The sequence below is a fragment of the Phyllostomus hastatus genome, unplaced genomic scaffold, assembly GCF_019186645.2.
Source record: "Phyllostomus hastatus isolate PE091 unplaced genomic scaffold, TTU_PhHast_1.1 phas_contig_40, whole genome shotgun sequence".
Classification (NCBI taxonomy): domain Eukaryota; kingdom Metazoa; phylum Chordata; class Mammalia; order Chiroptera; family Phyllostomidae; genus Phyllostomus; species Phyllostomus hastatus.
In genome coordinates, this window is record NW_025333872.1 from 25,796,228 (window position 1) to 25,808,610 (window position 12,383).

The 12,383-nt window shown below is 35.5% G+C and overlaps 1 protein-coding gene across 2 annotated transcripts in view; it reads left to right on the forward strand.

Annotated features, from left to right (window-relative positions):
* Positions 1 to 12,383, forward strand: part of ADGRB3 (adhesion G protein-coupled receptor B3) — a 719,215-nt gene that overhangs the window by 325,152 nt on the left and 381,680 nt on the right. For both annotated transcript variants that reach the window (XM_045843906.1, XM_045843907.1), the window contains exon 10: positions 8,620 to 8,814. In XM_045843906.1, the coding sequence (XP_045699862.1) occupies positions 8,620 to 8,814 (195 nt within the window). The remainder of the gene's footprint in view (positions 1 to 8,619; positions 8,815 to 12,383) is intronic.

The following is a 12,383-nucleotide window of genomic DNA, read 5'->3' on the forward strand; positions in this document are numbered from 1 at the left end:
TCCAGGGAAATAAGTACAGTATACCTGATTCAATTTTTTTAACAAATTTTCTTCATGACTCAGTTTATTCTCATAACAATACCTTGCAATCCTCACTTCAGGAATTGTTTGGTCAAAAAACTGGGGTACCTAATGCCCTATGGCAAAATGCTATTCATCCTAGGCTTTGTGCAAAACATATATGAGTTATGCAGGTGAATTATGGACTAAATCCACCCTATAGTCTTGTCTCTAGACAAGAATTGTCCCTCTAATTTGAACTCCTAGCCCTCGGACAGGTCTGTGATGAACACAGACTCTATATATCAAATATAAGGAAAATTAAGAATAATTTATGTATTAGGACAAAGGGTATACTTTCTTTAGCATACAGACTGATGTCTTTCTTGGAGACTCCAGATAAATTTGTAAATAATTTCATATCATCAATAAGTGAGTGACTAATCTTAGAAAATGAGTTTTGAACTGAAGCAAAAGATATATATTTAGATTATTGCATTATGAAAAGAAGTTTCATGTATAATTATCTTTTAATTAAAGCCACTGAGAACTGTGAGAGCCTTTAATATACCTTACAGATGGCCTGTAGGAGTTGATGCTAAACATAATATACAGATATATCATGTTTAAACTGTGTCTTTGCACAGAATGACCATGATAAACCTAAGGTTCACACAATAGAGGCAACTATAACTGGCAGTAGGAGGCATAAAGTGAAAGAAAAAGGTTATTTAAGAAACACACCTGCTCTTTAAACCATGACCCTCACTGTATCTCTCTATGTAAACAGCAAAGAGACTTAATCCACAACTATAAACAGCCACTATTTTTAGACATCAGTTTCTTTCAGGGGTGATCTTGTTGACAGTATTAAAAGTGAATGACACAGAAACTTTTAAGACTTTTCCTTCGGAGCAGAACTGAATACTGCAATGTGAGCAGACATGTCACTAACAATTATAAATTTAAAGGAAATATTTAAATTATTAAACATTTCTGAGATATTTTAGTGACTAAAATTGAGAGAATTATAAAATATAACCCAAGGGAGATAGAATCTTTGATGTATTCTGGGAGATTTTTCTGTCTACTTAAAGAAAACTACCTACAAAATTTTTATATAGGTACAGGTAAATGACTTTGGAAAGGTTTATATATTATATTCCAAAATAATGACCACTGCTCAAATAATTGGCAACACCTCGACAGCCCGGCAAGTGGCTGTAAGTCTCCTGCTTCTCATGCTCTTTTTCATCTGTAAAAGATTTAGTGTCTCCTTACAACTAATATTGTTGAAAATTATTTTTAAATATTTGAGCATCTTGACAGTTTCTAACAAAAGCACTACATGAAACCTGAGTTTAGCAGGTGATAGTTAAGAGCATAGATTCTGGAATCAAACCATTGGAGCTGAAATCTCAGTACAGTTTAGAAGCTGTGCAGTTCTAGAGAATGAAGTCCACCGCGCCAAGTCTGTGCTACTTCTTCATCTGCAGACTGGCAACAACCACGGTTGTTTTAAAACCTAAGTGAAGTAACTCATGTAAAACTCTTAGTCCCATGATCACCATATAATAAGCACCTGATAAGTCCTATATCACTATTGTCATTATTATTTTTTTGAAAGGTAGCAATTTTATAACTATAGCTGTAGACATTTAACATTTCTGAAATAATTTTCCTATTTATATTAATAGGTCATCTTTTAAAAGGCAATTCTATCAGAAAATGTAAAAGTTCTTTAATTATTACATATGTCATTGTTTTGAATAATAGTGACCTGCTATATTTTGTTAACTTTTGAAGATAATTGTTATAGAAGGAAAAAAATTATTCTGTAGTTTCAAATTTAATTTAGTATGCACTTTGTGAAAATACCATTGTGTGTCAGAAAATGATCTAGAAATTACAGGGGAAACAAAGATGAATAAGAAGTTACAGGCTATTTAAGAGTTTAAGGCCTAGTAGAATAGATAGGTACACAAATGCTATAATAATAAAAGAGACAGGAAGATTCACTTCTATGAGGTTTGAAAGTAGAGGGCATATCATGCATTTGAGTTATTTGAAAAGAATTCAGAAAGGAGAAATGAAAAATAACAAAAGTATTTGGGGAAAACACTTAAAGTTATAGAACAGTGTAAGTCAGGGAGCAAAAGCAGGATCCATGGGCTTTCTTTGGGGAATGATGAGTAGTAGTTCAGTTGGGTTAGCACTGAGAGCCTACAACAGCAGTGCAACAGGGGGATAGATCAAGCTAACACTTCACAGACCACAGTGACTTCTGCATAAACTATAGCAAGAATATACTTTCAAATACTGTATTATATCTGAATTCAAAAGAAAAAAGGGAAGTCCTTAGGTACCAAAAATGAAGAGAAAAGAAACCAAAGACCAATTTATAGGGGAAAGCTGATGGTTCAGCAGCCTATGAATATTTCAGGCTGTCTGTGAGTTCTAGGTGGTGGAGGCTGAGATTCTAAAGCTTTGTTGAATGCTGGCAAGACCCCTCACACAAAAACAGTAATGCTCTATCAAACCCTCAGCAATGGTCCAGCACTATCTTGGCTGCTCTGGCATCATGGACTAGAAAAATCCTCAGGTCTAGGATGTGTCTAAGAAATTTGTAGTTCATATAAGATTATTAGAGGAAGAGAGACTAAAACCATCTTTCAGAAATGGAAATTCCTAGTATGAGCCAAAAAGAGAGGAAATTAACATGATAATTAGCATAAAAATTATCCAGTATCCTTGAGCTGCTGAGGACCCCACCCTCAGAGAAACACACTCAAAACTAGTTTCTAGCAACTCTTTCACAAACAAGCACCTTAGGGTCACCAAAAGGTAAATACATCCTACTAGATATGAGTTCACAATAATTACAAATAACATGAGAGAGAATCATCAAATGCAGAAACCAGAACAATTAACAAAGAAACAAGTAAAAATAATAGAAAATATAAAATAAAATGGAATGTTTGTTTAAAAGAATTTAAGAGATAAGAGAGATAAAAGAATTTAAGAGATAAGAGGTAAAGAATGAAAGAATATTAAAAAGATTAACTAGAGCCTCTATTAGTGGAAAATATTGTCATTGAAATTAATGAATAGAATAAATATTTAATTAAACACAGTTGAAGAAAGTATTAGTTATCTGGGAAATTTGGCCTGATAAAAGATCATTTATAAGCCAGAATAGATAAATAAAAACATAAATATAAAAGAGAACATAGAACAGAAGAATAGAATGAGAAAGTTAGTATACATTTAATAGGAATGTATATAATATAATAGAAATGTATTCCAGAAACAGACCACAAAGATTGAGGGAGCAGAAATATTCTATGAGTTAGTACATAAGAATTTTCCAAAGTTGAAGACAGATAAGATATTCAGATTGAAAAAAAAAATTTAATAAGCTAAAACAAGTCCACATAAACTTAATCTACATTATACCAAAGATGGAAAGGGAATCTTCAAAGATACCATGAAGAAAAGACTGCTAGTCTGTGAAAGAACAGCGAGTCCTGGCAGTCACAACAGGGAGCACTAAAGTCACATTATGAAAATGCTAAGGGGAAAATAAAAACACCTCTATCTGAAAGATCATCTGAAAATTAGTATAACTTTAAAAAAATAGTAAGGCAAAGATTTGAAGGAGTTACTATTCATAGAACTTAACTAAAATAATTGCAGAAAAATTAGAAAAAAAGGACACTACACTGAAACTAGGTGAGAATTCAAGAAAACTTGTTAAGAAACAATAGTGGAATAAATAGACTGATTAAAAGGCATTAGAGTATTCATTTAAAATCAGTAACAATATAACAAAAACTAATTTGAGGGATTCAAAAGCAAGATAGATTAAATGACTAAGTAGCAACACAGGTGGAAGAGTAAAACTGAACTATAGTAAGCACTAACTGTGTAGACTTAAGGGGAGAATAACATTGGGGTGGGTAAAATAAGATAGTGAGATAAATGATTGGAATTATAGGTTAAGATTATATTTGGATTGTCTATAGGTCAAACAATGGAGGATGTATTTAACATGAAAATACATGGATTTTTATTGATTTATTTTTAGCAGAGAAAGCATGTTTGGAGATGTGGAACATAGAATAGTTTAGGATGGAGAAGACTAAGTAAGACCAGTGAGAAGACTACTGAGATCAGTGTGATGACAGGTGGTGAAGATCTGCAGCAGGATCTATGTCTTGCCCGTAGGTCAAAAGAATGGATATGAAAGGCATTGCATAGCTAGTATTTGGAGGAATTAGAAACTGAAGATAACAGAAGGGAAACAATCACTGAATGTCCATCTCTGTTTGACATCTGTCTTTGCAGTAACTCATTATAACAATCATTGATGATATTTGCCTCCTTCTATGTACAGATCAAATGATCCTAGGAAAGAGGCAAATGATTTGTCCAGAAGTCCTATGTCATAACTTTTAAATGACAATTTAAATCCTGATTTTAAAATTCCATTTGTTCTATAAACATAACATACTAGTAAGAGTTCCCAGAGAGAATGCATAGAAGATAACTTCTGAGTTTAATTTTCAACTTAAATAGTTGTGGGGTTCAAATCAGATTTCATACTTCTAATTTTTATTTTGAAGAGAATTGAAAGAAGGCAATAGTTGAAAGGAAGTAGCAATGCAAAAAGTTGATATTTAAATAAGATATATATCTTTCATCAAAATATGACTTTGAGTGGTAGGCACATGGTACAATATACAGATGATGTATCATGGAAATGTACACTAGAAACTTACATGATCTTATTAAGCAATGTCACCTAATAAAGTTAATACATAAATACACACACACACACACACACACAATATCAGGCCATATTTTTGAGAGAGGGAAGGCTTGCAAAAGAAAGATTGGATGGCATTCAAATCATAAAGATAAGCATAGAGTTAATTCATAGAACTAGAAACAAAGGAAAGAGATAGAATACTGTACTTGAACAACAATAAAAATAAAAAAGAAAGAGGTAAAATGCAAATAAGGGACAATTTGAAATAGAGAAAAAAGTAAGTTGGAAAAAATCAATCTAAATTGTAGTTCTTCAAGATCCAGAAAAAAAGAGAAAAACAGACCAGCAGAGAAACATGGATTTGTCAATTTAAGAAAAAGTAGGCACATGGTAAGGAAAGAAACTTTCACAGTACACTTGTACTGTGGAAGGAGTATCAAGAAACTGGAATTTTTAATCAACCAAATATGTTCTGGTTGGATACCTGTCTTATCTAAACTCTTAACACACTGTGTGATTGCTATCAATAGTCTACACTAGTGTGCACAGCTATTTCAAGGTATTTGTTCTGGGTGCTTTCCACCAACAATGCCAGGAAAGATGCTAATTAATGCCATTTGTGAGAGCTGGTGTTGCAATTTGGGCACCTGTTTGCAAAGAGCTAGACTGAGAACAAGTTATTCCCCATAAGCCTGCTAAACAGCTGTCAGATGGACAATGACATTAATTTACTACTGACTGGGGCCACGGTTGATGTTGACCTACACATGAAAGACTGGCTTTCCTGTCGCTGATTAACTGAGCCATCCAGTGCCTTCTGGACTATTTTTATTACAAACAGGAAAAAAATACATGTTTAAATGTTTTATTCCTCAAGATTCAAGTTACTATTGTGATGCTTTTGTTTGAAAGGAAGGATACATTAGATTTGAGCAAATTAGATCCCTCACAGGGATGCACATGTGTTGCCAAAATAGATACAACGCTGATTTGAAGTAGGCAGAGGATGTTTGCCTGGCAACCATTGCTGTACTCTCTTCCTAATGGAGAACCATTTAAGTCCTCTGTGGCTGTGAGTGTCACAGCTGGGATCTGCATTGCCAGCACAAAACTGAAGACTGAATTTTATGATCTTTTTTTTAGGTTAGACCCTATTAACTTCATTTCATTTTAAAACTTTCTTAACACTCCACCTGCTGAACCAGACACTTTCAAGCCTAGAAGCTGCATTGTCTGTTTAAGTCAGGTATTTTTCATGCTATTTGATACCAGTATTTGCTATGGGCTACACTGATGAGTGAGATAAGGCAGCTTTCAAGTGTGCCTAACTTAATCCTGTGACCTAATGTGAACATAGAAGGACATCAACTCATTCATTCACTCATGCATTCATTTAAGTTTGTTCAATATATTGAGTACATCCTCTAGGTGCTGGGAATATAAGGGTAAACAATGTAGACAAAGTTTCTTCACAAGACTTATATCCCAAAGGATGGGAGGGGGCAAAAAAATAAGCTAAGTAATAGGTGGCACAGTGGCAGGTAAGGATGAGCACAATGAAGGAAAGTAAGATGAATGGTAATGGTACCATATTAGATAGGGAGTCAAGTAAGACCTCTCTGAGGAAGTGACAAAAAAGCACATTGATCTCTATGGGAGGACCATTCCAGGCAAAAGAAAAAGCAAGTGCAAAGGCTCTGAGACATGCACATGCTTAATGTGGACGTAGATCCAAAAGACCAGAGTGACTAGGGCATAGTGAATGAGGGGGAAGTGTTGGGTGCCTCAGGACCTGGATGGTGTAGGGCACACCGACCATGGTGAGGCAAGAAGCTTTTCTGTTGTGTGGTAGCTTATGCTAATTATCTTAGGCTTATGTGGTTTCATTTGAATTAGGAAAATGATTTTTAAAATGTTTTAACCAGATATGCATACTTTTCCAAATCTTGGAGGAGACATGGTAACTGAGTCGCCTATAGATTCAATTACATAAATGATAAGTTGCAAAGTTTAAATAAACCTGGGCCCTACTGATTCCAAAGATGATCTGTTGTATTACATAGTAAGTGTATAGTTAAGACATAAAAAAGATAATTAACTGTAACAAACTGTTACTGTGCCATATTCTAAGTCTGTGATTAAGGCAGGGAGCCTACCCTCAGGTTCAGAAGGACTGCTGAGGCAGAAAGACATGTGAGCAAATGATTGTAATTCACTGTGATACAGTGATGTATCTGTAAGAGAAAAGATAACACAGAGAAGGAAATTAATTAGCTGTGTTTCGATATTTAGGAGAGCTGCCCTGGTCGGTGTGGCTCAGTGGATTGACCACTGGCCTATAAACTGAAAAATCGCCGGTTCAATTATCATTCAGGGCACCAGGAAAGAAAGAAAAAGGAAATTTAGAAGAACCATACTAAATCTAAGTGATGCATAAACATGAGATGGTGTGAAGGAGAAGAGTGGGATAGGCAGTACAAACACATGGAGTTATGGAACCCATTACCTAAACACAAAGTTGCAACTATTTGTCAGTAATTCTGAGAACAGATAGCAAGGGCTGATCATTAATGCTGTCTACACCAACCCTTTGGGCTTCAGGCAGTGGTTGATGGCTGCCACTGAGGAAAGACAGGGACAGAAATGAAAGAAGAAAACTGGAAGAAATAAACTGCCTGATTATGTTCTTTTAACAGAGTAAGGGAAATAGAATATGTATGAAGATTTTTACTTTACCAGAATATTTTTAGACAGAGTTTTAGAGACTAAAGAAAAATAAAATATCTGAAGTGGCAAGATACATTTTTTAAATAAATTTTTTAAAAACTCTTAACTTTTTTCATTAGTTCAGATTGATTACCACACTTGAAAGGATTTGTTGGCACAATCCTTAATGGGAAATCAATCATAACAATTATTACACTTTACCCTTTCTATTTGGGTATTTCTCTGGTGTGTTAGTTCTGTATTTTGTGATCTTTTGATAAATTTATTTTATCACAAATTTAGCAATTGAATGATAAGGATTAACCTTTAATAAACAAAGAAAAGTATATAGACCCTTACTGTCTTGTTACTCTCTTACTTTACCATTCTTTTAGACTCTAGGATACTTTTCTTCCCTTAAACTGTAAGATAAGCGAATATGAAAATTGACAGCATATTTCTCTGACCATCAAACTAATTGAAGGCTTGTATATGAATAGTTCATTTTGCTGCTGATGACTTAGCTGAGAGGTTGTTGCTTTTTTTGTCATTTTATTTTTTGTTATTAGTTTATTTCTGTTTTAAAATAAAACTAAAGCAATCTACCTTTCAGTCATGCCACAGTAGCTCTCTAAAGTTAGAGATATCTTCTAAAGCTAAAATATACTGTGACAAATTAGTTTTGCTGCTATAGGAAGATGTGTTTATTTTAAAAGGTAAAACAAAAATCATTAAGTTTGGATTGTTCATAAAAATGGAAATTTTGAAGTGTTTAAAATCTCCCATCTCTGAGCACAGCTTACAATCTCCATGTTTACCCCATGCAAACATAATTTTTATTTTTACTTAAATTAAAAATCTAAGTTAATACATACTTTCTCCAATGTGTTGAATTGTGTGCTCTGAGAACAAGATAAGGCTGATCTGTCTGCCTGCCAAAGTGTATACACTCATTAGTTTTCGTATGCTGGGTATTCATCTGAGTGTGGGAAATACCCAATTTACAGTTTTGAAGTCCTCCCAAGTGTTGCAAAGCTGTTTTGAAGTCAACCTTCCAATTTCAAACACATTTGTTTGATGAAGATACATAGAAAAATAGTAATGAAGATTCTGATGTTTATTCTGTTCTTTTGACCATCCAGATTAAAGAACACCTTGCTAAGGGGCAGCGAATGCTGGCAGGTGATGGAATGTCCCAGGTGACCAAGACACTGTTGGATTTAACTCAGAGGAAAAATTTCTATGCAGGAGATCTTCTCATGTCTGTGGAAATCCTCAGAAATGTGACAAACACGTTTAAAAGGGCGAGTTACATCCCTGCCTCTGATGGTGTCCAGGTAAGGAAGAAAATCCCATGAAGGAAAAGACGAGTGAAGATGCGGTCAGTTGTTGGTCCCAAGAAGCCAGTGCAGGCAGGAGGGAAAGAGCGCTCACTCCTGCTTGGGGAAACTTCCAGGTTGTGCTTAGTGCGAGCTCTGGACCAATTCCCTTAGTCTTCCTACACCCCAATGTCCTCAACATAAAATGCTCGTAATATACCTCACTGAGTGAGAACATGTGTGAAGTGTTTTGAGCCCTCAGAAAAAGACACTATAGCAAATCCAAGGTTGTACCATGGATTTTTTATTCCCACATTTAATATCACCATCTTGCCATAGGAGACTCTTAAAAGTACATTAAGTATAGCCAAAGCTCATTAACTATAACATTCAAAGAAAATGTACTTTAAGTTTTGTTTGGGGTTTGCTATTAGAGTGGAAAGGCCATATTTAATTTTGTGGAACCATTATATGAAAATATCAGGCAAATAGAGAATTGTTCTGGATAAGAAATTCAGAAATTCAATAATTCCTCACAGCATATTTTTCTTTTCATGGAAGTCTTCTAGAACAGCCTCATTTACTTCCATAATAAACTTTAAGTACTCATCCAATTTCAGTATTGCCTTTGCCATTAGAATAAAGCTTCTTGAATGGCAAACAAAGCGTATTTAATGCAACTCTAGTTTGTATTTCAGATTAACTCTTTTCATGCTGTAGGCTAAAATGTCCTCCTGCCAAGGATGCTGAGTTGATTTCTGCATCTCTGGCATAGTGTCCTTCCTGTATCTCTGCATAGAGTTCATTAAAGTGAAGGTTTGGCAAAATTCCCAGATCAAGTAGTTTTCTTTCGGCCTACTCTTCATTTGGGAGTTTTATCTGCATTTTGCTTGGAAAATGCAGAGGGTTTTGTTTGGTTTGATTTCTGTTGTTATTGTTTTACTCAGCTATTGAGGAAAAGAGTAAAAGAAAGCTTTTTGGAATTATAGAATCATTCATAAATAATATTGATACCCTGATTTGTATAGAGACACATATATTACTTAAATATGTGCATACACTGCTGCAAGTAACTGCTATGAGAAGTATTGGAGCTGCATTCTATACCATAGCACCAGTGTCCAGGAATATATTTTTAATTGTAATAATACATTGGGAGGATAGAGTGGGGAGATTACCAGCATTTGAGCATTTTAAAGATACTTTGTTCCTACAAAGAATGAAACAGTTTTCCAATTTTCAAATTAAATAAAGTAGGCCAAGTATAGCTTTCCCCTGTAGTTCTGAAATACTCTGTTCATTAGCATTTACATTAAGAAATGACATTTGAAGTCCTTGACAGAAAATAAAAGTTGTAATTTCAAAACTCCTCAGACATGTGCGCTCATGGTTGAAATATCAAACAGAATGGTGTACTGAATAACCTCCAGGGCCTCTTCTAAATCTCAAGAGTGTGGGGTTTTAAGGTTTTAGGTGCTGAAGTTCTAGCAGTTGAGATTACCAGGTTTGTGGGGAAACTTTTTGATTGAAGTACTCATTAGAGTGCACTGACTTAATGAACAATTAGTTTAACCAAAGGCTTAGTCATGGTCATTAGCTGTTTTGATTAAATAGAGTGATTTGGCTGACTATTTTGTTGTCATTGTGGCATTATCATAAATAAGTTCCTCCATTTCATCCTAGTCTCTCATTAACCCTCCACATAACCCAAAATTCAGAGCACATAGGTGTCCTCAGTCATTGTCACACACCAGGAACTGCATTGTTCTCTTTCCTTGCTTTTACTGGTGTCGTTTCAGGCACTTGGTATGCCCTCTTCTTCTAGAATTCCTTTTTCTTCCATCTCCGCCTGTCAAAATCTTAGGCCAGCTTTAGCAAGTCTCTCTAAATGCCAGGCCAGGAAGCCCCAAACTCCATCTGCAAATGATCTTTCTCTTTTCTGAAATCCCATAGGACTTGTTAATTCTTTTATTCTACCTTTCACAAGATTGTATATTTCATATACATTTACTGTCTTTGCTTGAACTCTAGTTTATAGCCTCCCTTAATATCTCCTGTACCTTACTTATACTTCAATTTTCTATTTCCAAGGGTTCTGGGCATTTCTGATTGGCTAACATCTCAGGCTTAATATGACATAAACTAAACTCATCTTGAATTCCAAATTTTCTTACATTTTCTACTTTCCTTTCTAGAATTAGCAGTCTTTAGGCTGGAACCGTAATGCCATCTTGACATACGTGGGGAGATGAGGGAGAGTATGGTGATTAAGTGTGCTTGCTCTTTAGGCTGAATCCTGAGCTCGAAGGTCTTGGCCTTGACACTTAGGTGGGTGGTGCTGGACAAGTTACTCGACTACTCTGTGACTCAATTTTCTCTTCCATTATATGGGATAAGAGTATCTACCTTATAGTGCCAGTGTGAGGATTAAATGATCAATGTAACAGTTACACAGCATGTTACATACAGTAAGAGCTCAAAAACTGCAGCTATTGTTATCCTAGAAGGTAAATAATACTTTGACGGAGCAAGAGCCAGAAGCATCCCTGGATCACAGGTATCTGCTGCCAATGCAGATGTGGATTGTTGTATCTCTCCTATCAAGAAAGGAAGATCAGGTGTTTCTCATGTCATTGACTAGGAAAGGATGGCACTGCTATTTTTTTTTTTTTTGGCTCTTTCACTTGGTATAGAGGAAAAGTGCCATGGAAAATGGGAGTCAGAAAAGAGGCATTAGTCCTCGAGGTCGACACTTTAGGGCCATTTGAAAGTTGTAGAAGGCATGGATGCGGAGAGTGTCTTCAATCAATAACTGGGATTCCCAGCTCAGTGGGAGCCAGGCCGTGAACAGGACCATATCACCCAGTTGACAAGTATGCCAAGTCATAAACGACTGCTGTTTTCTGTACTTAACAGCCTGAGAGGTTCCCTGTTGTTTCTCTGTGGTTGGGAGAGCCTTGTACAAGTAACAGCTCTTTCTAGTCAGTATTTAAACCTTATCCTTACTACAAAGGTGAAAATGAGAAATTCAGTGCCAAATAACTTCCTTAAGTGGATGAGATATTAGCAACAAATCTGGCTTCACAAATCAACATGAAAATACCCTACTATACTAGAACAAAACTTAGCGGATGGTTGCTGCCTATGAGGAGCCCATGGTCTCCATAGGAGAGCACAGAATATGTAAGGCAGTCAGATGGGAAGAGGAAGGGAGGCAAGGATGTTTTAGGAACATATATAGTGCAGCCTGTCAACTGGTAAATGCTTTAGAATGTAAATAAATGGCTATGGTTTTATTTCCTTAAAACACAATGAAATGTCTGATAGGTAGTTTTCTTTTATTTTTTCCTTCATTTTTTACATCCTTATTTCAGTTCATTTTTCCTTGCTTTTAGAGAGAGAGTAGAAGGGAGACAGAAAGAAAGAGAGAGACACAGACAAAGAAAAAAATGTGAGAGAGAAACATCAATTAGTTGTCTTCTCATAGGCACCCCCAGCAGAGAATCAAACCCACAACCTGGGTATGTGCCCTGACCCCTCAACCTTTTGGTCTATGGGATGATGCTCCAACCAACTGAGCCACATCT